Here is a 26,684-nt window from a genome sequence, read left to right on the forward strand (position 1 = left end):
CCTACATTTGAAAGCTTAAGCTGTGCTTTTTTTTTTTTTTTGTCTTTACAGTGGTCAGTATCTTTCCTTCAACTCTTACTAGCTTAATAATTAAGAACAAGTGCTTATGATTTCAGTGTATTAGCAGCACTTGTATAGGTAAAAAGCCCCTTTGTTCAGATGCAGGAACCATTGATGTTATGATCTGTTATTGTACTTGTAGTTTCTCTTGCAGTTCATCATATATTTAAAAAGTAAGTGGTTTTACATTTGGAAAGGTACCAATATAGATTTAAGTCATGCTTGCACACTTCAGAAACTTGGTAATTTTTGCTTTAATTTGATAATTTTTTTCTGTACAATTTTTAAGTTCTGTATACTTTTCAAAATATTTAATACAAAACCACTTAAGGATCTTCCAGAATTTTAAACTTAATTTCAGTAATTCCTTGTTCTATGTATTGGATTCTATAATTTAAATAGCGAGCGGGCATATATATTTGTATCAGCTACTTCTGTATTCTAAAACTTCAAATGATTAGTGTTTATTTCTGGTGATCATAATCCATCAATTGAAAGTATGTGGCCAGGTATTTGATTGTACTCCCTGGAGAAGCTTTTCAGTACATTCCTCCTGTGTTTGTGCAGGATTGGTTGTAAAACAAGTTTATCCACAGTAGGTCAGAATGTTTTTGTTGTTGACCTAGTCAAAGTTATCACCATGATAATAGACTGCACGGATCAAAATTAACCTCTTGTTTTTGCAAAGACTCTGCAAGCAGTAGAATGTAAAGGAACGTGAAAAGCTTGTGATGATATATCACCTTGATATATCTAGGTTCCTCGAAAAACTGCATTGCTGTGTAAATTATTATTATTGTTTTTTTTCCTCCTCAGAACCAGCCAAGCATATCTGATGGCTGTTTGAAAGAAGAGGGAAGTAAAGGATAGGGGGAGGAGGAGGGGTGGGGAGAGGAGCGGAAAAAAGTGGGCATAGAAAGTATAACAGTTGCAGGACTAGGCTTAAAAATGATGATTTACAATGGCCTAACAAAAGTGAAATGTCGTGATTTATGCCAATCATTGAACTTCCACAGGATGGCAGTGTTGTAATACTTCCATGGTACAGTAAATGATTTACGTTGTAGTCAATTCTTTAAAAATTGAGCTTTCTACAGCAAAAATGCACTTCAGTGACGTAAGCAGTGCAATACTGATGCTTGAAAGAGCCAGACAAGACAGCAAGTGGTTGGAAGTATCATCACAGTCACTTCTGTGACTTTTGGAAAGCATACAGTACCTTGGGAGCATTGTCCCCAGTGAGACCACACAGGTACTATGTAAACAGTACCATTGGTAAATTATGTGCTCCCCAAGCCTGTTTTCATGGAGGTTAGTAAAGGATTGTATGAGAACAGGGATGTCTTAATGTGATTGAGGCTGTAACAAAGACAGAGGCTTATGATTTGTAGGAGTGTTTAAAAATCTGGGACGTGGATTGTTTTTGTTTTCCACTGAAGGAACAAAACTTCATTTGCACTTTAAGTTGGCTGGTTACTTCAAATGTAATCAGACTCATGGCTGGCCAGAGTTGGTATTTCTCTCTTCCCCTCCCCTCTCTTCCTCACCCTGGAATACTGAGGACCAAAACCCTGTCAAAATAAATATATGAATCTAGTGCATACATAATAACAACTCCTATTATTAATACTAATATTAATATTAATGATGTTCTTGGCCTCTACTTTCTGGGGGATTATAAGTCCCCATGGTTGATATAGAGCCATTAATACATATGCTTAATAATAATTTTTAGTTCTCTTGCTTTTCAGTTTCTTGGCAGGCCTCTGCTTTTGTGTTATAAAAAGAACAAGCATACCTCTTTGCATTTTCTAAATAGATGGTGAACTCTTAAATGTTTTGCTTCTTTGAAGTCTAGTCCCTTCAGTTTCTCCTCATATAGAAAGCTTCTTTTGTCACTTGTTATCTGAGAGCTCTTTCCCCACCCACGACCTGCAAAACCAAAATGGGAAAACTATTTCCAAGCTGGAGTATCATAGGTAGATGGTTTATTTCTCTAGGAGGAGAAAAAAACAGTGCAATTAGGAACAACAGTACTCTGCTACTTCCTCTAAAAGTGGATGCAATAGGCAGGTTTATTCTAGTCAGAGGAGGAAAAAGTAGTTAGCATGGCTGAAATATTTGGGATGATACAGTTCTGTTTCAGTGTCACTGAGGTTGGGGGGAAGATGGACTCCACAATGGAACCAATGCTTTTTTAAATGTGTGTATTCATTTTCTTCCTACCTTTCTCTTCCTCCCCTCTCCTCACTTTTTTTTTCCCTAGCATATAGCACTTTCTACATTGTGGGATTAATATTATCGATGCAGATACCTTTTGTGGGATTTCAGCCCATTAGAACAAGTGAACACATGGCAGCTGCAGGTAAGAAAATTAAATATCTGCTTCCAAACGGCCTGCTTAGCACATGAAGACTTCAAACTCTTGCAGTTTTTTTGCCTTGTATTAGAAAGAACACATACTAACAAACCAAATTGTTAAAGAGGTGCAATTTAGTATCTGTAGGGAAGTTTTCTTTCCAATGGACACATTATCCTTCTTTGTGCGAGCTAATGGAGGTAAAACACCTCCATAACACTGGATCAGTTATGCACTCTGACAAGCACTTACTTTGCACGTTGATAATCTCTGCTGTTTTGCAATATAATGTTGCCTTCAAGCATAGTATAATTGAAACATTAGTTATTGGTAAACACAGGTTTTACTGAGCAATTTGGTTTTAGAGTTGATAGTCTTCTGTAGTTTTTCAATGTGGATTAAATACAAATACAGCCTCTTGTCAAGAGGCTGATTTTTAAATAACTGGTTTCAATCTTGTTTAATTCTTTTTATTTCTTTAAAGTAAGTTGATTTTTCAGTAGTTGTTAACAGTCAGACATCTTGATTTCTTGACAGCAATAACCTCTAGTAGGACTGATAGGTTTATGTTTAACTGCATACAGTATTTTTGTGATATTGTTTAGTTTGTGATATTCCTTGGCATTTTTGTTACGTATAGTCAATTATTAAAATGTATTTGGGACAGCAATTGGAATATCATTAAAATTTACCAAAAAAAAATTTTTTTCAATAATCCGAATATAATGAAAGGAGTAAAGATTATCAAACCACATTTTGCATCTGAATAATTTTACATTTATTTAGTGAGTAGAGTTTATGTCTTTCTTTAGGAGTTCAGAACTAGTGAATTTCAACATCGTGCACCTCCACATTTTTTGTTAAATTGAAGAAAGACCATACACTTGAGTTCTATTTTTTTTCTTCTGCCAGCTGCCAGTGAATTTTCTCTTTTGAATGGACTAATTGTTGGATTGATCTGATTTATATACATTGATATGAATAACAACAAAAAAAATCATGTCCAAGTTCTGGTTTAAGGTTAAACTGAACGGCCTTCTTGAGCGTGTGCTTACCCAGTGAATTCTGGTGTTTCAACCTAGCTTTATATAATTCAGTTGTGTGTATCACTTAATGCTTGGGGTTTTTATCTTTCCTTAAATCTCCTATTTTGTTCAGTAGCTTAACTTCCATGTATTTCTGCACCAGCCTTGTTTTTGTGTTGCCTGGGGTCTGTGTCTTAATTTTTCACCAGGTGTAAGTATGTTAACCTGTGTTTTTGTCACAATCAATGCAATGTCATTTTTTATTTTCTCCCTTACCCCAATTTAATTTGGGAGCAAAGAGGTAGTGGGTATCAGAGCTCTTGATATAATAAGTAAAGAATGTTTTGGAGATTATTTGCTCTTATTGCAAGTTTCTGTCATTGCAAGAAAGTATCGTCACTGTTAAGTATTAAAGACTATTTGTCTTAAAGTGATTTCATACTGGTTTTTAGATGTAAGGGTGCACCTTGGATTTATTTTTCCAATATAGCCAAATTATGCCAATTGCTTTAACAACTGTTACTGCTTTGGGGTGTTTAAACAAAAACTTTCCTCTTTCTTTAGGTGTTTTTGCACTGCTGCAGGCATATGCATTTTTACAGTATCTGAGAGACAGATTAACAAAGCAAGAATTTCAGACATTGTTCTTCTTGGGTGTCTCACTAGCTGCTGGTATTGTATTCCTGAGTGTCATCTATTTGACATACACAGGTAAATAAATGTGAAACTGTTTACCTTTGGAGCAGGTAAACCAGATGATTAACATTTAGTTTAGTCTAAAGTAGTTGTTGGCAATGCCACAGCAAACCAGTGCCCGTGTTACTCTATGTCTGTAGGTTGGAATTCACTGAGCTTTTTAGGCTGCAAAAAAAACCAAAAAACATTTGTAGCATCACTCAAATATTTTGATTTTCTCCACAATCCACATAATGATGTAAGAACTCAGACTGGATGAGGAACATAACTATAGCCAAAGCATATTATGAAGGTACATACAGCTAATCTATTCTGAATACCATTGATACGTCAAGGTCAGATTGCTTACTTTCTGAAATACCTGAATCAGATTTCTGTATGACTGGAATTAATCTGTAAGTTCTACTTTACTTCTGTGGTTCAGCCTCCAGTCTTGAAAGCAGTTCTACCAATCTCACAAAAAACAATCTTGTCCTTGCTTGGTTGCCATACCTGGATGCCTTACTGCCATCTTCTGATTCCATGATATACTTCCTTGGTGGTCTAATACCATCCTTCCTTCCTGTGATTAAGAAAAAGCAGGTTTATTTTCCTAGTTAAATGTATGTCACCCATGCAAAAATTGACTTCTGCTTGATTTAAACGCATGATCTTAATATTGTACCTCAAATACAGTTCTGTTTTGTTTGAGTTTTATTTTGAAAAAAAGACACTTTCCTGAGACATAACTTGTTTTTATTTTAACTGACTTGTTTCTTGTACTTCTTTTTAGCAATGTTTCTGGCATATATTTTTTTTTTATAAATTATTTAACGTTTTTTACTGTTTATTAGCAGTTTTATTTTTGTTCATTATGATACCATTATTCCAAAGGAATACTTAGTGTCTCTATTTGTTCGATAGTCTTCTAAAACTTGATGGTTTATGATTTGCTTTTCAGTACATATGAGCAGATACTACTAATACTTAGCAAAAATTTTCAGACTAGCATAGTAAAACAAAAGTCTGCTTCTAATCTTAGTGTGCAGCAAAATGTCTTCTGTTGCAGTTCTTAGGAAATGTTGATTTCAGCTTCTGAAATTCACTGGTGTAGCACTGCTTCACCAGATGGAACATTGTTCACATCTTCACAGCTTCTGGTATGCTGTGTCACCTGGGCTCCTGACCATCTCACAACGCTCTGATCCCTCTCTATTTTATTAATAATTCTCTTGCAGAAAGGTGCCCACATCTGGGCCCTGTATCCCAGATACAGCACCTGTAAGAAGGGGTTTGAGGTTCTGGATTGAAGTCTGGCCTGCCATAAGGCATGTCAGCCACTCTTTTCTATTTAGCATGGTTCACTGTTTTGGCCTCTGGTATATTTTTACTTTTTACTAGCCACCAGCTGGACCCCAGTCCACTGAGTACTACTTTGAGCATGGTCAGGACAACCAGTTTTCAACTCGTCAAATGGTCAGCTTGTCCAGCCCGTTCTTTGTAGAATCATGGAATGGTTTGGGTTGGAAAGGACCTTTAAAGGTGGTCTAGTCCAACCCCATTCAGTGAGCAGGGACACCCTCAACTAGCTCAGAGCTCTGTCCAGCCTGACCTTGAATGTCTCCAGTGATGGGGCATCCATTCTTCTTCAGCTTATAAATGAGAAATGAGGAAAGTGCTTCAAAAAAGCGTTTAATAGTATATTTAAGGAGGCTGTGCTCCATGATCTTTTCAGGGACTCTGGTTACTGGCCTGTAGTTTCCTGCATATTCCTTCTTACCTTGCCTAGAGGTGTAGCATTAGCAATTTTCCAGGCACCAGGGGGTCCCTTACCATCTTGATGAAGATAGTGGGTAGTTATCATATTGACCGAGTACTTTCAGCACCCTCAGGTAAATGCCATCTAATCTCATGTTTTGGACACATCCAGGAAAGACCATAACCAGTAGTTCCCCATCTGCCGGCAGCTCCTGCTTCTTGTGCATGCAGTGGCCGGGGAGGAAAACTTGCATCCGAAGACTGAAGGGAAAAATAGGTCATCATAGAACATTAACCATAGTATTTAAATGTCTCAACTAAATATAAACTAAAACCTTCAGTCAGATTATACTAATTTTAAATATCAGATGGAGGGAAGACTTACTGTTTCATGCCCAAAGACTTGAATAATAAATAAAAGTATTTATCTTCCTACAGCTTGTCTTTATTTGTCTTCAGAGGGAGCTAAAACAGTTGCAGGGAAAGTGGAAATAAAATTTAAGAAGAATCTTATTAATAAAACTTATAATAATATTTTTCTCTTTCATCTGATAATGATACTGTTTCTTCTCATCTTATGATATTCAGGTATCTAAAGATTTTGCTTTAAAAAAAAAAAAGTGAAGCTTATCACCATGTTTAGTAGCAGTTTTTATATTCCATGCCACATGCAGATCCATCAGTAGAGAAGCAATAGGAAACCAGTATTTCATTGAGTATTAGTGTTTTGGCTATAGATCATTCCCAATTTCCTGCTCAGGAATTTCAGAAAAATGAAATACTTCCTTATCAATTATGTTTTCTTGTTCTTATGCCTCTTTACAGAGTATAGGTTGCTATTGGTCATATTCTTTGAGAAACACTTTGTTTATTATTGCATTGCTTTGACTTTTGGAGGTGTGCACATCTTGATACTCAACAAATACAAGGTGATCCTGTAAGAGTGTGTTCTTCTAAAACTAGCTTCATGGTTGGTAGACTTTATAGCCTGTCTAATGGTCTGGTTCACATGTATTACAAGTTCAATGAAATTTCTCTCATTTTGTGCAATAATTTGAGGGAGTAGGAAAATTATTACATTTAAATACCTAGGCAGCAAAACGTTTTGTTTTGTTTTTTTTTGTTTGGTTGGTTTTTTGTTTGTTTTTTTGTTTGTTTTTTTTTTTTTTTTAACCCTCTTCTCTTTTTCAGGTTATATTGCTCCTTGGAGTGGCAGGTTTTATTCATTGTGGGACACTGGGTAAGTAAGGATAAAGGATATAAGGATTTCAATATCAATAGCATTCTATTGAAAACTAGTAATCTCTTGCTCTCCTCATCCTTAAATCCATTTAGTATTTCAGTCAAGGAGAATATATGGGGCTTTAATCAGTTTTCTAAAGAGAGCATTTGTAATAACTGTTTCATGATCTTTGCAACTATTTCACTAATTTATCTATGAATTTCTTGCTTCCTTGGAAGTCTTAGAATATGTAATGGTATGTTTTTGTATATGAAACTGTAGTGCTTCTCAGCATAAAATAACCAAATGCTGTACCTACACTTGAAGACACATTTAAAAATTACTAAGAGCCTTAAACTTACACTGTTTTCGTTGTGCAACGTTGCACGAAATAACAAAGATGTTGCACATATGATCTTGCATGTTGCCTGTTAATTACGTTCATACATCTGGTTTGTGTATACAGATGTCTACTCTGAACAATTCTGGTTTATTCGTTTGTGTTTTCAAGGGTAAAAACATGTATCAGTTAATCTTTTGGTTTAGTTAACGTATAAAAATCCAATGTTGGATTCTTTAGCCAGCCAGGAGAACAGGAATAAAACTGAAGATATTTTTTCTCAAATAAATGTATTTAAGGTGAAATTCAATTGCTAGATTTTTTATTTTTTTTTTTAAGATTAAAAGTAAGGATAGGAGAACTTCAAACTTTTGCAGTCCAGATTTTTTCAGGTTCCAAAGTCCAGCTTGTACAGGATTCTGTACCAACTCTGTAGTAAATGTAGTAGAAAAGATGTCAGTAAAGAAGCCACAGGTTTGTTTGAAGAAGATATAGATGTTGTTCTTTGCCTATAAGTGAAGTGGTCTATGTATATACAAAACATTACACTTTTGAGGGCTTGTCTACATTAGAAAATCATATTGTGTTAAAACACACAATGCAGTTTTGAATGAGAACTAGATCTCAGTGAAGAAAAGGACATGTATTTGATACTTCACCATTCGGTCATCTAGCACCCCAGATTAGTCCCATATGTGTAGTTGTCTTTAATATAGAATCATAGAATGGTTAGGGTTGGAAGGGACCTTCAAAGGTCATCTAGTTCCAATCTCCCTGCAAGGAACAGGGATATCTCCAACCAGATCAGGTTGCTCAAAGCCCCGTCCAACCTGGCCTTGAATGTTTCCAGGGATGGCGCATCCACCACCTCTCTGGGCAAGCTGTGCCAGTGTTCTACCACCCTCATTGTGAAAAATTTTTTCCTTATATCAAGTCTGAATCTGCTGCCTTCTATTTTTTAGTATAGAAATACAGTTTTGTCCTTGTCTGCACTGAGTGTTTGACATGTTATTTAGTTGACATGAATTTCCAAGTGTAGACAAGGCCTAATTTTTTTTTTTTAGCATCTGAAAGAATGTGGGGGCATCAGTAACTGGTCTGGTATTTAGTACTGTAATTTTCTGTACTAAGAAAATGAAAGTATTCTGTGTAGAGGAGAGTTTTCAAAATACAGTGTTGAAAATCTAAGAGACTTACTGGCATGGATTATTATCTCTTCAAAATGTAATGTTGGGGCTTCCATAGCTGCGTGTTTTTGTTTTGGTGAATTTGGCTTCATATTTAGCCATAATAAAACAAAACACCCATAACTTTCATTCTTTTAATTAGTATGGAGATAATACTTTTTGTTGGTGTTTTAAATAACACTATACATCAAATATTTCCTAAATACTGTAAGATCTGGGGACTTTTTTGGTATAAAAGTTTAATCAGATGTCTGCTGATTTAAATGCTTCCTTTGAAATGAATTTCAGAATTCCTAATGTTTGCAAGTTTTAACAATTTTATCTTTTCAAAATAATTTGAACTGAATTTTTTTTAAAAAAGGTATGCGAAAATTCACATCCCGATCATTGCCTCTGTGTCTGAGCATCAGCCTACAACATGGGTTTCCTTCTTTTTTGATCTGCATATTCTCGTGTGTACTTTCCCAGCAGGGCTGTGGTTCTGTATCAAAAACATCAATGATGAAAGAGTCTTTGGTAAGAGAAAACATTTAAAAATTGTTTTGAAAAATCTTGTTTTCAACTTGGTTCTATTTTGGTTTTGTTTGCTCAAAGCTGTTATATGGCTTCTTGTAAAAAAGTTTTACATATTTAAAGATTATTATTAAAAGTTGCCTGCACCCAGCAATATTTAAAACTATTTCTAGAAATGCAGAGATTGGTGAAATGGTGATGGAGTGTCATCCCAAGTGGTGGGATCAAAATATTTGTCAGTATGGTTCTGTTCTGTGACTGGAGTTCCCTGCTCTCCCACATGCTGATCTTGCAACCATCTGTTGGGGTGCAGTTCCACAGTACAGTTCAGCCGGATGAACAGCTCGGTGCAAAGGAAAGTCCCTGGTGGCAAGGCACCCGACCCTTCCCTGGGTGTCTGGCACTCACCTTATCACAGATGATGATTCAAAATGCCTTTTCTTTTCAGGTTTTCTGCTATTTTAGTGAACAGAATCACTTACTGTAGAAGAAGTGCTAGATAAGTTGCAAGCCTAAGCAGAGGTGTGGGGTATCCCTATGTCAGTGACAACAAATTGTTTATTTGTACAAAGCTGTACTGCAAAAGCAGGCTTATGAATGGGGCTTGTAAGGATGTGATTTGAAGTTGTGACCCATAGGGAGGAGTGAAGATCACTCAGGTTTTGGGCTTTTTCAGGGACAGGAGGCTCCAGACTAATACAGCTGCCTCTTAGGATTACCTAAGAGTTGGGGGGCAGCGGGAACATTTACTGTGTTAAATCCAGTGACTGTGGGGTGTTCTGTGCACTCTGGCTTACAATGAGTCCTTGTCAAGACCAATTCTGAGCAACTTGCTTTCAGCCTCCTGCTGCTGCATCACCCATTTATGTCAGCATCAAGAGACCTGTAAGTGAGAATGGAGAACCGTACTACTTTGCTACAAAATAGAAAATATTTATGTAATGTAATCTAATAAATTGGTGTCCCTTGGTGATTTTTGTGGCATATCTTTCACAAGAGTGTATTGTTAAGCTGTAGCAGACAAGGAATAACAACTATTACTTGAACAATAGATGTGCATCCAGGTTTGTTTGGGGTTTTTTCCCTCCTAAGAAAAGTATTCTGAATATTCCTTACTATTCTGAAAAGTCTTGCTTTGGTTTTTTTTGTTTTTTTTTTTTTTTTTTTTTGGGAGGGGAGTGGAGGCAATATTGTTCAGGAAAACTTGCTTCAGTGTAGTGCTCAAAATATTGTCTTATTTGTCTGTATGGAATTATAATGTAGACAAGCCCCCAATTTGTCCAGGGATATCTCTTACTTAAAGTAAAGGCTGACATTTACATGAAATTCTAACACTTCCTTTTGCTTTTTCAGTTTCAATAACTTGTTTGGTGTAAGGCTGTTTGACCTTTTTAATCAAATGAAACTACCTATTATTCCAGTAGTATTTTTGGTGTGTGGTATTAAATTTCACTAATAATGTATCTTCTGACACATTATTAATGAATATGAAAATGAGGTTGTGTTATCGTTAACAGTTGTCATGATGAACTTCGGGAAGGGTTTGAGGCTTAAAAGGGATAAAGTTAATTGAACTGTATCTCTGTAAATTAAAAAGCAATGAAATGCAAGATGCATACTCAAGTCTTTATACACACAGATGCTCAACCCGTTTCCAGAAGTAGTTTTATGGAGAGCATGTACGTGTACAGTCAGAGTGAGTGTTATTTTCTAAATGTCATCGGTAGATTTGTTTCTTTGCAGTTGCTCTGTATGCAATCAGCGCTGTTTACTTTGCTGGTGTGATGGTTCGGCTGATGCTCACTTTGACTCCAGTGGTCTGTATGCTGTCAGCAATTGCTTTCTCCAATGTCTTTGAGCGTTATTTGGGTGATGATATGAAGAGGGAAAATCCACCAATAGAGGACAGCAGTGATGAGGATGACAAAAGGAGCCCTGGGAACCTATATGATAAGGTGAGGGGAGGCAGAAAAATTAGAAGTCAGAAACCAGCTTATTTTTATTACAGGTTTGGTTTTTGTTTTTTTTTTTTTCTTTTCATCAGACTATTTTGAATGTCACTGAAGGTCTGAATCACTAGCATTTAAATTTAGAACAACTATTGATGTTCTCCAATAAGGTGTAACTGATGTCCTGAAAAAAAAAACAGTGGTTCCTTCTAGCGTGATCAGTGATGAGCTGAAGGAATGAACCTAAAGGAAGTATGCAAAGTTAACCCAACTTTTTAGAGAAGTGATGGCAAACAGTTGCTTGCTCTCCTTAACCTAGTTATAGCAGTTCTGTGTCAGTGAATGTCTCCATGTTTCCCTCTTGTATTTTCTTCTAAGACATGGTGAAATTTAAGAATAATATATTTTATGGAAATGCATTTCTATACATAAACTTGTATACTGTCCTAATCATGACCAAGATGCTGTTAGGTACTAATTTTTTTTATCTCTTAGGCTTTGTTATACTGATCCGGACAATGCATGAGCCTTGGGTTTTCCTCTTTTCCTCCCAGTAAAAATTTCTGCCTTAATTAGTAAATACCTGTGCTTTTTCTCTCTTCCACCCTGCCTTGTAAAAGAGCATCATCATACTGAGCCAAACCAAGGAAGTTGTGCGCTGACTCTCATTTAATAGGTTTTTTTCTTCTGAAAGAGGCTTTCAAGGAATCCTTCATTTTTACAAGTTGCTGGATTGTCAAAATATTGTTGTGCATACTTAGTTAATTTATGCTACAACTTGGTCTAGCTTTTATAGTAGCCTGTAGCATTTATGAGGTGCATGTGGTGAAGAAAAAGACATGGGTTTTCCATTGTAAAGGGTGATTAAAAATTGCCACAACAGATATATTTGTGTTTGTTTAGGCAGGCAAAGTGAGAAAACATGTATCTGAACAGGAAAAAACAGAGGAAGGACTGGGTCCAAATATCAAAAACATTGTTACTATGCTGATGCTGATGTTGTTGATGATGTTTGCCGTTCACTGTACCTGGGTAACTAGCAATGCATACTCCAGCCCCAGCGTTGTTCTTGCTTCCTATAACCATGATGGGTAAGTAAGGACTACAGGTCTGAAAATAATTAAAGGGCAAAAAGCCTTTCTACTTCATTTGTGTCAGCAGCTTACTTTACCTTTTTTTAATCACTTCTTATTACATTAAGGAAGAATTGTCACCTGAATGAAAAATTCTTAATACTCTAGTTTTCATTTTATGAAATATTCATTGTAAATATACAAAAATAATCCTATCCAAAGCCAATAAAGATGATGGTTTAAAAAAAAAAAAAAAGTTTCTGGGTCCATAGGGAAAACTTGTCTACAAATATATATTTGACTAGAAATACATTTAATCACATCTTTAGAAGCAGTTCAGCTTCTGGCTATTCAGCTGTTGATGGGTTCAAACTTATGACTGCTGGTGACTGGGAGCTGAACAATAAGAAAACCCTTTATTTGTGAGCCCAGATTTATCATGGTGCACTTAATTTGTTGCTACTATTTGTACTGATGTGAATAAAATGAACTTGTTTTCCAGCACTCGGAATATCCTAGATGACTTCAGAGAAGCCTACTACTGGCTGAGACAAAACACAGACGAGCACGCCAGAGTGATGTCGTGGTGGGACTACGGTTATCAGATAGCAGGAATGGCAAACCGGACAACGTTGGTTGATAACAATACTTGGAACAACAGCCACATAGCCCTGGTAAGGGTGGCAGTTTTCTATGGAGTAATAACACCAAAATGTTTACACTGCAGTGGAGTGTGAAATTGTAAATGTCTATTGATAGATAGTATGATATTAAGGAAAAAAATCCATAGAGTGGGAAACAGAGGTGGGTATTTTTGGCATTTATTAGAACTCAAGTATAAAGAGTTTGGGGGCTGGAAAGGATCAGTTTTGCTTTTGGAGTTTCTGTTTTGTTTACTTGGAGTTTCCAAAACTTAACTTCCACTTCAGTTTCTCTTCTTTTCTTTGTGGGAGGATAGACAAAATCTAATGTAACCATTCCCCTTGTTATTAGTGCTACGACAGCTTACCTGGTACCACTACTTTATAGGCATTATCCAAATGGGGATCATTTCCATTCAGCAGCGTCTCTGCTGACTGGATTTTTGAATGGCATGTGAAAACTGACCACATGAAACAGCAAATTTTCAGGCATTTTGGAAATTAGAGAGAGTTTATGAATCGCAATGGAAGTGTTGCAGATTTGACCTGATTCTGTCTTCTCAAATTTGCAGTTAGGCAGAATGTCTGTACGTTTAATTTATTTTGCTTCTGAAGAATAAGTTTAAGATTTCTGCATGTGCTCAAAGGCACGGTGTTAGCACTGCATATAGTTACAGGGGCACCGCCCTGGGCAACTTAAACTTTTTACAGAAACAAAAGCATGCTTTATATTGTAGGGTTGCAATCTTACTGGGGTCTGTGTAATGACAGCCAGTCATCACTTAGGGGCTGCTTCTTTCCAGAAGATCTATCTCATGCTACATGGGCAGAATGGGGGAAGGGCTTGAGGGACATATTAGGATAGTTTCTTGTCTTGTGTCAGTACGTAGTACAGCAGTTGGACCAGATCTGCAGACATGCAGTGTTCAAAATGGACAAATTAATCAAGCTGTGCTTTGAGCGTACAAAATCCTGAAAAAAAAATGTGTATTGGGGAAGGGAGTGTCATATGTATGTGCTTTTGACAGGAGCAGGGAATTCACATCAGCCAAAAGCAAGCTTGCGAAATTGTACTGTTGGTGCTACTGTCAGTCAACAAGCCTTCTCATGTACTAAGGCACTTTTCTCTTATTTTGGTTGTTAACCTGACAGCGTTAGTGTGTTTCAGATGGCCATTCAACTCTGATAGCTCTATGTGCCTCCCTCTTCCACAAGAGGTAGAAGTGCAGATACTATATCTAAACCAACAGATCCCTGCAGGACAAGGCACATCAGGTGAATGGAGAGACCATGGAAGTCGCCTCTATTCCATAAGCACAGTAACCATACACATTGCAGCAGTTAGCAATGGTTGCCACGTTATTTATGTTGTAGTTACTCCCTTTTACTACACTAATACGTGATTATGCTTTAAGTGCAAGACCTTCAATAGCAAACAAAACTACTGAACTGAATTCCAGTTACTGACTTAAGTCAATTCTTTAAGAGTGGGAAGGAACCAGTAGGGAGGAGGTTCTGGATACAGCTTTTAAAAGTTTTTCAAGGCCAAAACTGTGTTATGCTTTTAACTCAAGGATGTCTCTGTTCTGACATTTTCCCTGCATAAACTTACCTTGAATTCAAGGCTGAGGGTGCCTGTATGCTGCTGAGTGCAGTGCAGCATGGCCGCTTCATTACTGAAGGACAGTGCTCAAGGAAAAGAAAACAGAAGAAATTACTAACACTTCAAATAATTTATTCACTTTGGGCTGTGTTCATAGCTTTGAAAATAATTTGGAATTACTGTCTGCAACACTTAGGTTTTTGGCAATACATCTTACAAGTGACTTGAAAAATCTGTACGTGCCACAAAAGGAAAACTGTTATTGCTACATATTATACTCAAAATACTCATTTCAACAGGCAGCACTGCTCTTGTGGAGGAGAAAATGCTTCAATTTAAGTTAGACTTTTGAGTTTCTAAATAGACAGAATGGATTTTCTTTATCTAGAATGAAAATGTGGGCATCGGTTAGCAAGTGTGTATTTTTGGGCTTTGGTCCAGCAGGCTACTGATCTGTGGGTCTGTTCGATAGGCAGCTATGCAGGTATGTGAGATATTTTTGCTATGATACAGGTGGGAAAGGCAATGTCATCAAATGAGTCTGCAGCATACGAGATCATGAGAAGTCTGGATGTGGACTATGTTTTGATTATTTTTGGTGGCGTGATTGGCTACTCTGGTGATGATATTAATAAGTTCTTGTGGATGGTGAGAATAGCAGAGGGGGAACATCCCAAAGATATTCGGGTAAGTGGAAACGTACACAGGAAAACTGAAGCATTCTTGGGTGACCACTGTATTTCTGTATGTTACTCTCTACTTTTTTTTTTTTTTAATTTTTTTTTTTTTTAATCCTTTTATTTATGTTGTTGTTTTTCTGGTAGTGCTCATTACGGTGGAGGGAAATCTCTGCTACTTATTGCAATTTTATTTGAAAAATGTGTTATAGGTTGTTTTCCTTGAACAGTAGGAGTGCAGAGGCCTGTAGCCCTCTTTCTTTCAATATTTATGATTTTGAAAGATCAATAACCTCAAAAACCTTTCCCTTTTTTTTTTTTTGCATGATACTAAAGGTACAGGATATCTTTTATATTTTTTGTGTGTGTGTCTCACTGTTGCACCATCCTACTTGTAAAAAATAGGAGTGTTCAGACTGTTTAAACAGTTGGTATTACAAATTTCTTCAAACTCTGTATTAGTAGGAGACAAGTTAAAGTGTTAATATTGACTTATGTAGTGTTTAAGTTATTCAAACATCTCAGAGATTGCAGAAGTCTGTAGTAATATTTGCTTAAGCCTAACAAAAACTTCTAGATATTGAGCACAGGCTTAAGGGAGTAGTCTGCATGCATAGTTTCATCTTGTACTGGAGATGAAAATGGCAGAAATTTTTTGTTTAAACACTGTGCACATATGAAATGTATGGTAACATTGCAGATCTTGTACATTAACAATACAGTGTGTTTCAACTTTCTGAAGAATAATTTTGATAGATGCCCAACTAACTTTTGCACTTTTGAGAACAGTTTTCCAGTAACTGCTCACTGTGAAGTGGCAAAACTTGTACTAGCACAACAATATGGATTTAGAAAGACTGGTCCATTGGGGTCTGGGTTACAAGCAGAAACTGTTTAACTCTTTTACTTTTAAATAAGCACCATCATTTTCTGTTTTAAGACTAGCTTAAATCAGCTTTTAAACTGTAAAAGTCAGTTTAGATTCTTTATGAAGTTTCTTTGTGGAGAAGGGAATGATAAATGACCTTAAATAGGAGTTTAGTTTATATTGACTCTTTGTATCTTCTTTTGCTTTTAAAGGAAAGTGATTACTTCACCCCTCAGGGAGAATTCCGGGTAGACAAGGCAGGTTCTCCAACCTTGCTGAACTGCCTCATGTATAAAATGTCCTATTACAGATTTGGAGAGATGCAGGTTAGTGCTACAACTTCTACTGCATCTTAATTGAAATGTAAGAAAGCAAATGTTATTTCGATGTCTTTTCCATCTTTTAGATTGAGCGTTGCTTGTAGTAGCAGAGTCAGAGGTAAGATTCAGCGTTACAAATTAAAACACGTCTAGGCATGGTCTACTGTATATAACCTTTACAAAAAAGCATTTCTGCTGCTAACCTACACTTGCACTTAGCTTTTTGCTGTCCTTCACATTGCCCCAGACGAGCGTCTTAACTCCATTATGCAGTGTGCTTGCTGAAGCATTAACCATTCTGTTGTGGACAGCTTTAGATTTGTTTTTGTTACAGCAACACAGAAGTGGAACCGTTCATTGACTATTTAATTCCTGTCAGAAACCACCTGATTTCTATCCAAGTCACATCAGTGTATTAACATTGCACCTATGCAATAAGGGCATAATCGTCAGAGAGGGTAGTCACTCCCCTTTGGGATCATCAGGCATGTGTATGTAGCTAAGTCTGCCTTGTTTGCTTTTTTTCTTTCCTGTTCTTCCCCCACCCACGCCAACGGCCCTTTATGCTGCTGTGTTAGCAAAAGAATGCTTTATTCAGCTAAAATTGAGGCCAGTGGATCTTATTTGTAACATGAGGAGGGTCAAATTTAACTGATAAACAGAAACATGAACTATTTCCAACTTGTACAGTAAACCAGGGAAGTGCAAATCAGTGCCCTATAGAAGAGAGAGCACAAGGGAACAGCTGTGCTAAAAAGCCACCACAGGCAGCTGCACTTCAGACTTTCACTTGAGGAGTTTCATCTCTGAATGCAGACGTGCTATTTTTGTTGAGACATGAAGCGCTGTCTCCTGTGACATCTGTAGGAATAATAATGACTTTCTCGGTTGTAAAAAGGAACTGAGAGGTGTTGTGGTTTTTTTTCTCTTTGATAATAACCAATGCAAGAAGAGTGTTGTCCTTTGACTAGACCAGCTGAAAGCATTGCCTTGTGGTATGAAATACCACAGTTTGCTATGATGGGTGGTTTGGGTTTTGTCTTGAACTAATGCACATCTTTATTTTTTTTATAGCTGGATTTTCGGACACCCCCAGGATTTGATCGTACACGCAATGCTGAGATAGGCAACAAAGACATTAAATTTAAACATCTGGAGGAAGCCTTTACCTCAGAGCACTGGCTTGTTAGAATATACAAGGTGAAACAACTAGACAACAGAGAGACATTGGATCATAAACCTAGAGTAACCAACATTGTACCGAAACAGAAGTATTTGTCAAAGAAGGTGGGTTCCCAGTGAAGTAACTGGAAGGGGTCAGGAGGTGGCAGTTTAACAGTGAATCACATATCCACTAGCCAGAATGTTATGGATACTGTTCATGTTAGTGTCCACTATCAGACCTGCCTGCTGGTAATAATTGTTAATTTACTGTCTGCTTAACTTAAAAGCATGTGAAGACACAAGACTAGATTTTTTTTTAGGCAGAACGCTAATTGGAAATAGAGTGTGTCACTGGCTGTTACAACTCTTAAGTCTTCATGTAACTGGAAGTATAATCTCTGAAGTACATCAGTTCATGTTTCAGTAACTATGGCTCACTAAGTAAATAATGTGGAAGTTGCTTTCTGACTTTGTTTGAAAGTAGTGATGCCTAGAAGTTTAAAAATGGCAATTTTGTATGAAATAAATTAAATATGAAACTTTTGTTTGACGGAACTTTAGTGTCTGGCTGCTTACTGTTTGAAGTCATCTTCACGTTTTTAAAAATGTTAGCTGTGGTGTGCTACTTCAGCCTGTTAAAGACGTGTTACCAGGGGAGCTGGGGAGAATCTTAGCAGCCCTCTCCTTCACAACATCTGTTTTCTCTATATTCAAATATATGTTGCAAAATTAATTCCTGAATTCTCTTAGAAACAAATGGGTAACAAACTAGGCAGTAAACTTACACTGCATCATGGAAATACAAGTAAAGAATGTTAGAGGGTAAAGACACTTATTTTTGTGATTTGATGCAGGTTCATAAAATAAGGTATTGGGGAGTTGCCGCTGCAGCTAGACTTCTCTTGAAAGGAAATTACAAGCTTTACTCTGCCTATCATACACTTCCTTTTAACTCTTGGTCTTAAGTGACAAGCAAGGCTGTATTTATTAATGATAGATGCATTGACTCCACTTAAGCTGTGGATGTCTTGGTTCTCTGTCTGAAGACAGGATAAAAGTTGATGCAAATGCTGATCCATCACCAACTCTTGCAGTACAAACAGGCTCTACTTTGCATTAAGAAATCAGAGAACCAGCAAAGAGCATGGGGCAAATGTCTAAGCTGGGATTTCTTAAATGCGTTCTGAGGGCTCCTTAGTAGCCACAGGTTTTCAGCAGTTGCTTCTTTACTGGAAATTCGGTCCATCTCCTGTCACTTTTCCATATTAGAAATGACATTGCTCAAGCTCAGAGATACGTGTCTGAGCATTACGTATTAGTTTATATCTGTCTTACCTTATAATATTATTATTTTTGTTGTTATTAAAAAGATAAAAGTTAGACTTAATTAACATAATAGAGCCTGCTAGTAAGCACAGCAAAGTGCAGCAAGTGTGGGAGCTGCCTCCTGTCTCATTTGTTATGGCAGGCATGTTGAAGGTACAGTTCTACCTGCCACGAACCAACTGTATTTATACAACTTTGAAGTTAATATTACCTAAGACTAACATTAATGCTTGCCCCCATTACTACCTTAAAAAAACCAAAAACAAACTTAAAATATGCTGATAAAGGCACGTGAGCAGAAAGTGCTAACTAGCCTACAGACCAATAGGAGAGGACTGAGGACTAAAATGTGATTATTCCGTTTTTCTTGTATGTAGTCTTTCTCTTACTCTTCGTAAATGCTGCTTTGAGCAAAATACTTCTGTCATCTTGCTAACTTCTAAGAGAATTAAATAGTGCAAAAGATGCAAGAAGGTATTTCCAAACCAAACTAACATTCTACACCACTTCTACTCTTTGGGCATAGTATAGCTTCATAGTGTTGGTTAATTACTAATTCTGCCTCAGCACAAGCTTTGAAAATAATTCTACAGATCTGGTAGATGGGGCTTGCAAAAGTACATCTTGTGCAACAGCAGATGTCGGGCATGAATTAACAATACCAACTTTAAAAATAACTACTGGATAATACCTAGGTGAGGGTTTACCATTTAAGCTCTTTTAAAATAAGTCTAAAGATCAGGCATTGAAATGCACATCATTAAACCGCGGTCAAGACTAAATAATTAACTAATACATTTTATTCTGTTTTTCTTTTTAGACGTCCAAAAGGAAGCGTGGCTACATTAAGAATAAACTAATTTTAAAGAAAGGCAAGAGACCCAACAGGAAGACAGTTTAAATACACTGTTCTGATTGCTAATACGAAGCAGTTGTCCTTGAGATAACCAGTCTTTGCCTTTAGCTCAAGTCATGTTTCACAGCAACATGAGGGTACAGAACCATCATTGGTCCAGATTATTGTACAAAATTTTCAGGCAATGTCTGATTAAAAATATTGGCTTATTGAGAACAGCTGTTTTAGATTTGTAATGTGAAGCAAGACAGAGCTGCTATCCAAGTGTAGCAGCATTCTTTTTTTTTTATTGGTACATATTATCCTTCAAATCTGTTGAGAATTTGGACTGACTGCACCAAAGAACCCTGTAATTTGGTCCTTGGCACATGCATACTTGTCAATCTTTTTTGGAAAACACTGTTCAGCTGAATAGCAGCAGTACGTAAACTGGAATGGCAAAATCTAAAAATGACTTGTTTTCAACAATTAACAGGAAGCAGAGCTCTCTGAAATTAAACTTTCAAAATAAGTTACTCCCATGATTATTTTTCAATGGTTTCTTTCAACGTCCTTTTACTCTTGCTGCAGGCGGGTTTTGATCTGGAGTGTAAGAAGCAAGGCTGCAGTTTTCACAGGAGACAACAGGACGGATTAATTGGATGCTAGTTTAGCTCAGACTGGCTGCTTTGGTTTAACACGGGATTGCAGTATTGCTGCCTTACACTGTCATTTCATAAGGTAGACAAGGCAAATCTTGCACACTGTAGATACAAGGGCTAAATTTGTATCCTCCTGAAAAATCTGAAACGACAGTAATGAATGCTATAGTAACGTACGGCGGAGCATCAGGTAGCGGCTGGTGCTTCAGAACAGAAATTAAACTATTTTAGTTATAAATGTTTACATTGGTAAAACAAGTATAGCCTGTTTAATGAGGAGGAAAAAAAAAAAGGTTGACAGGTATACAAAACCCCTTCTCTGTGGCTATCGGAGGTAGAGGATTTGCAAACCTCTTCCCTCCCCTCACTGCCTTCTCTTGTGAGGGTAGTTGTTTTTCTGGAAATCTGTTTCTCTGCATTTTTATTTAGAGTGCTTAAATCAATTGAAGAAATTCCTGCTCTAGTGCTATTTGCTTTGTCTGTCTTCTTTTATACTGTTTTTTTTTTTTAAAGGAAAAAAAAAGTGGTGAAAACTGTCAAGTTAAATGCACTAAAATATACATGGAGACTGAACATGTTCACTTTCCAGCTATAGGAAAACTTTATACAGACTTGAAAATTTTCTTTAATTAAAATGAAAGGGTTTTGCAGTTTGTTTTCCTGCCACAGGTTGTAACTTTTTATAGAAACAAAACTTGCATCACTAATTTGATGTAAAATGCAGAATAGTATGTACCTTTCATTAAGAAAATGTAAATTTACAGTGTTCTGTGAGAATGTTACTGCTGACTTCTTTCCCAAGATGTAGAATATTTTTTTGATTTATGAACTCATTTTTGACTCCAGTGGTTTATACAGACCAATACTACAGCTGCAACATTTTCACAAAGGTAATTAAATCTGGATTTCTGGCCCCTTGTCATTTGGAGATTTCATTTTATTTTGTTGCTTTAAAGCTCGATGCAGACCAATTGTTGACTGTAGGGGAAAATAAAAGTCAATTCAAGTTTTGTGTTAAGGGTGTTGTGTCAGTTTTGTTGTGATTAATTTGATAACATGCTGCTTATAATCTTAGTGATAAATTAAGTATGTCGTTCCAACGCCATAATGCAAATCTGCTGACCTCATGAAGCTGCTGTAATGAAGCCACAGCAGCTACTTAACATCCTTCCAGCTTAAATTCATTAAGCCAAATGCAGGGCCTCTGCTGTGATGAAATTGGAGTGGCTGAGGTATTTTCAGAGAACAGCAGCCATCTTTCACACAGAAGCTTTTTACAGTGAATCCTTCTAGCAGCTGGAGCAGCTCAAACCCTTACAGTTGTTTACCCACAAGCAGAAGGAGTTATTTTTTTATACAGGATTTGTAATATCTTGCTTCTTCCAGGCAAATCTGCATCCTAACCCTGCACCATTGGTAGGAAATAAGCCATCTAACAGTTATAAGAAATCTGAAGGGCAGCAGAATCAGAATGCTGCAGGTCAGTCTGAAGTTTAGCAGTCCCTCAGCCTTGCTCTAAAAAAGGAGATAAAAGGTTGCCCTCCCACCCTCAGGTATCTTTACAGTTGAATCAGATCATTTCCTGTCTTAGCCGACAGTGTTCTCTTTAACACTACAGAAATAAGTTAATCCTGTCGACTTCTTTTAAAGCTATGTGAAAGGAAAATAAGCTGACTACAGGCATGTTAACCAGCCACTTACCTGAGCTTTCTTCTATCTAATTCGACTTCGGGCGCTTCTGCCAGTGTTCTGCATTTAAATGAAAAGTTGGCGACATTAAGGCAGCCACTTAGGAAAAACAAAGTTACAAAGAAAAACTGGCAGGCATGGCATTGCATTGCCTTTGGTGGTTCACAGGAACCTGCACCCAACATAGGTTACCTGGTTCTCCACCTGCATTGAGTTAATCAGCTAAATTAACTTCTACCCCTTCTGAGAACGGAACCACACTTGTATCAGTGAAGAAAATGCTGGCATCCTGTGTTGTTATCAAACGTATCTTCCATTCTAGTTTATTTACTTAGCTACAGCCATCCTTCTGTTGTTCTGCTAGGTCAAGGGTTGGAGATGTAAAGTATAATAGCCACAAAACAGTAAAATCTGAAGGAAAAAAATGCTTAAGCTAGACTTTGGTCATCAGTTGCTAAGGAACTAAAACTTAGTGTGTAGAAGCCAGCACTATGTAGGTTCCGCATCACTTACTCATTACTGTTGAAAGCAGTGAGGGCAGACAGGACTATTAGTAATTCCAGAAGAAATATTTTGAGTTGTGGAAGTAATTCCATAACAGGGGGTGAAAAGCCATTAGTTAAATATCTTTATAGATTTACTCTTGAAAAAAAAAGTTAAATGCTTTGACTCAGCCCTCTCTACATAACAATCCCACTGTGAGTAAAAACGGAAATCACATTTGGCTACGATGAAAACTGTCAATAATGTTTTCAAACCAAATGTATAAATGGCTCCACGATGCGGCCTTGAAGCAATGCAACGAAAGGCAAGGAAGGCGGCTGGGTAGTGTTTCCTGTCCTATTTACAGCCAGTGTTCTTTTCTGTTTTGCATAAAAACAAAGTGTTCTCGCAGAATAGCTTCCAACGCAGTGGATGAATGTGTAAAACAAACCAGAACTGTATTAGCTAACACTTGAAAAATGTGGACCAGGATCCATGAAGTCTTTCATAAGCATGTTTTTTCTCTGCATGCAAGTGTCCCATGCTGCAATAGTTGAGTTGTATTTTAAGAGGTATCCAATGAGGAATCTGTTAATGACAAAGTTGTTTAAATTAAATTTGATTTTCAGAAACAAGGGAACACTTCAACCTATTTCCTGTCTGTTTGTCAAAATAAAGGGTATGTTCCCCAGCCTTTCATAAAGCAGTGATGCTGCCCAGCCCTGTTTCCCCTGTGATGTCTGTCCAATTTAAACAAACACTTACCTATACAAGTTTCTGGCAGTATTAACACAGTAGAAAAACAAAACAAAACAAAACAAAACCACAACAAAGCAGGATTCAGCCAATGAGTCACCTCTCTCCGAACCACGCAAACAGGAGCCCTGAGTGTTGGACACTGCTCCTGGACATCTAGTTAACAAATGCTTCAGTGGAAAGAGAGGGCATCCCACTACTAAATGAAACAAATCTTTTATTCATGAGTATTGTCATTGTAAATTCACAGATTATGAAAGGAAGGCAAATCAGAAGAGAGTGCCAGAGAATCTTTTAAATGAGAAAGGTATAAATTTTCTTTCTGAACATTTCTAATTTAAGAGGAAAAAAAAAAAAAGTTTGCATAGGCTTTCTACAGGTGTGCACAAAACAAAAACTGAAGTACAGAGAGGTTTTTACATTACAGTTCAGAGTGTACATTGGCTACTTGAAAAGGAAAAGATTCACTTGCAAGTCCAAGACAGCTACTGGAACAACCTACAGAATAAGGCTTATGAATATTTACTTTTCAGTTCTGCAAAATATTCTGAACATATAACTTATCAGAAAAATAAAATGACACTTGTGAAGCTTGTTCTGCAATCTCTCACTGATGGGATCTTTTCAGAAAAGAATAATTTTATGTTTGTCTCTCCCAGGTTACTCTGGGAAAGACAGCAGTAATGGCAGCAGGGGACTCTTCACAGCATCAAAACAAAACAAAACATTTATCAGAGCACAAGTGGAATGTTCTCGGCATGCAGAAACAACCAACCATGCAGACAGAAAAAATCTCCAATAAATTACAAGCATAAAATTATTCAAATTTCTCCTTAAAAGAACGGCTACAGCATCTCTGTAGCCTCGACAGTCATACCGTCCACGCTGAAAGAGGTCTACTCTTCCAGGAGCGCAGGCCTGCATGCCTGACAGAGCGAGGTTGTCAATGGCTGTTTGCAGTGAATATGCGGCTCGTTCTTTGGTGTGTGAAAGTCAGCGTTGCGGGAGGGGGTTCCACGTGTTTAATTCTGCGTTTCTGAGTGTTCTCTGTGATGGTATTACAAGCTGTATGAATAATTCTAGTTACTTATCAGACTAACCTCTAGAACAGGAATGGATCCATTAGAAAGTTAATTCTTGCAGGTGATAAAGTACAAGTTTTCCTGATGATATCTGGTAGTAGTTCAGTGACTATGATAGCATCATTTTGGTTTTGTTACAGAAAAACATCAACTATTCCTAAAAATAAGATTTTTTTCCTTTTTTTAAAAAAAAGAAAGTGTCAGTTACAAAACCAAGCTCATACAGTCCACATTTTTTTAAAAAATAGGATTTAAATCATTTATAACATGAATCTTTCTGATGTGCAAAGAAAGTACATACAAGCAGACAACAAACATTTAGGAGGAAAAAGGAGCGACACCTTCTTTAAATAGGGATGCGAAGTTCAAATGTAAAGATCTCTTAAATATTCTGTCCAAATGAACAACTACTGGCATGTTTCCTTGTGTACACACCTCTGTTTTAGCCTTCTGAGTTGCTCAAAAGAGTTTAACATCTACACAAAAAAAAAAAAAAAAGGCAGAAAATGCAGGACGCACAAGAACAGATCTAAGCAGCGCTTTGACCTATGTGTATTTGTGTAACGCCTATAAAGCACAAGCCGTTGTATTAAGAAAGCAGACAAAAGGCACAAAATTGATCTGTACTACAGAAAGGTAGGCATCCCTGCTACAGTAGGTTAGAAATGTAGTGTTTCTTCACGGGGCGCTGCAAAAAGAAGCACTGAGCAGAAGTCAGCACGTTGTACATTTGCCCTTTGTTGTCACTTCTCTCATAACCATCTTCACTTTCAACAAATACGAACTAAAAAGCAAGAAAGCTGTAAGACACTTTTAGAATCCACCTTCTTAGTGTCACAGTGGTTACCTTACAAAGCAAGCACAAGCTACAGGATTGTTCTTTTTTTTTTTTAAACTTTACAAAACAAACGATACTCCATTTCACTTGTTTCATTAATAAAGTTATTGTCTCGGTGTAATAATTTACTAAATTGTTACTTTCACATCAGAATATCATTCATCTGAAGAGGGGAGTTACAGCATCTCTGTTCAGCCAAGTATTTCATCCAGAAGCAATCAACTGGGTCAAAAGCAAAAGAAATCAAAATACAGGTGTGCTTGGAGCCTTAATATGGAATTAAGGGCTCTGACCAGAGGAGCTCTGTCTGATTTCGCCCCCAGCAGCGCACAGACCCTGCCTCTTGGCTGGCGGCAAGGCTCACACCCAGCCCAGCAGGACTGGGCTCCTGCCCAGCCTCACCCGCCTCCACGCACAGCCTGGCATTGTAGCATGAATACATCGGCGCTGGTTTAACTGAAAAGGGACAGCTGCGAACGGGGGTGCCTCAGGCAGAGCCCAGTGGCTGCTGTGCCTCTCTCACGTGGGGGTGGGAAGCTGAAGCAAGAGCGAGCTGGAACCACCACGGCTACATCTGCCAGAAGGGATTTAGCAGAACACGTAAACTAAAAGCATCGGCGTGAGAGTAGCCAGAGAATCTTAAACAGCAAGATCAAAATTACCAGAGCAGCTGGCTCACTGGTGACCAGAGATCTATTAGCCAGCTGGAAGTATGAACAAACAAAAAAGCGAGGACACAATGGGTGAGTGCGAACAACGTTCTTGAGAAGGTATTGCTACTTCTTATAAGATGGCGGAAAATTCACACTCGTAAGTGACAGGAAACATGCTCTGAAACCAGCATCCCGACAAGCGTCAGTGTTAGCATTCTTATGTCAAAGTGAGTTACGCAATGACTGTTTAGACAGAACAACTGCCATTAAGTGACACGTCATGTTTTAAGTGCAAAACATTTTTGGCAAAAGTGAAAAATAGAAAAACCTTAACCAGTACTAATAGAAAAGTATTTTCTTAAATACTAGCACAGGGCCTGATCCTGCAAGCACGCAACTCGGGGAACCCCAGCCAAATCCAGCCAGAGTTCTGTGCCCTAACACTTAGAGGAAAAGGTTTTTAAATCACTGTTAGTGTTTATAGTTGTTTACATGTAGTGTAAATAATACACACACAAACACATACACACCGCGTGTCTACACGTGTGTACGTATGGACGTGTTTGTGTACCCATACACACAAAATGGCTCCTGAATAAACTTGAGCTTGTGGTTATTTTGAGATGCATCGTTCACAGTATATAGCTTCTCGTTTGTATCTTCCGCTAACAGGACCTATTCAATGACATCTTGAAGTTACGCACTGTATCATTTTAATGCCTTTAAGGTAAAGTTAGGAGGCAACTGCTCTATCCCGTCAGTGGGTCTTCCAGAGAGGATTCAAGTATAGCCAACCATCGCCCTGCAAGAAAATTAGGGAGAGATTTATGTATACTGGATCTCTGTATGTCCACATAAAAGCTCAAATAATACCAATCAACCCAAGAAGCTATCCCTGTCGTCTGAAAATTCTGCACTTAATGAAT

The 26,684-nt window shown here is 37.4% G+C and overlaps 2 protein-coding genes across 6 annotated transcripts in view; one reads left to right on the forward strand and one right to left on the reverse strand.

Annotated features, from left to right (window-relative positions):
- Positions 1 to 21,275, forward strand: part of STT3B (STT3 oligosaccharyltransferase complex catalytic subunit B) — a 53,327-nt gene extending 32,052 nt beyond the window's left edge. Inside the window, exons 6-16 of the mRNA XM_086742742.1 lie at positions 2,327 to 2,425; positions 4,009 to 4,155; positions 7,069 to 7,117; positions 8,988 to 9,142; positions 10,883 to 11,094; positions 11,992 to 12,179; positions 12,664 to 12,835; positions 14,919 to 15,092; positions 16,163 to 16,276; positions 17,345 to 17,557; positions 19,581 to 21,275. Of these exons, the coding sequence (XP_086598868.1) occupies positions 2,327 to 2,425; positions 4,009 to 4,155; positions 7,069 to 7,117; positions 8,988 to 9,142; positions 10,883 to 11,094; positions 11,992 to 12,179; positions 12,664 to 12,835; positions 14,919 to 15,092; positions 16,163 to 16,276; positions 17,345 to 17,557; positions 19,581 to 19,661 (1,604 nt within the window). The 3' untranslated portion in view covers positions 19,662 to 21,275. The remainder of the gene's footprint in view (positions 1 to 2,326; positions 2,426 to 4,008; positions 4,156 to 7,068; positions 7,118 to 8,987; positions 9,143 to 10,882; positions 11,095 to 11,991; positions 12,180 to 12,663; positions 12,836 to 14,918; positions 15,093 to 16,162; positions 16,277 to 17,344; positions 17,558 to 19,580) is intronic.
- Positions 21,276 to 23,385: 2,110 nt separating this feature from the next.
- OSBPL10 (oxysterol binding protein like 10) overlaps positions 23,386 to 26,684 on the reverse strand; it is a 116,965-nt gene continuing 113,666 nt past the window's right edge. For all 5 annotated transcript variants that reach the window (XM_086742747.1, XM_086742744.1, XM_086742745.1 and 2 more), the window contains exon 12: positions 23,386 to 26,560. In XM_086742747.1, coding sequence (XP_086598873.1) covers positions 26,516 to 26,560 — 45 coding nt within the window. In that variant the 3' untranslated portion in view covers positions 23,386 to 26,515. The remainder of the gene's footprint in view (positions 26,561 to 26,684) is intronic.

This window comes from Chlamydotis macqueenii, chromosome 2, assembly GCF_036417535.1.
Source record: "Chlamydotis macqueenii isolate bChlMac1 chromosome 2, bChlMac1.mat, whole genome shotgun sequence".
Classification (NCBI taxonomy): domain Eukaryota; kingdom Metazoa; phylum Chordata; class Aves; order Otidiformes; family Otididae; genus Chlamydotis; species Chlamydotis macqueenii.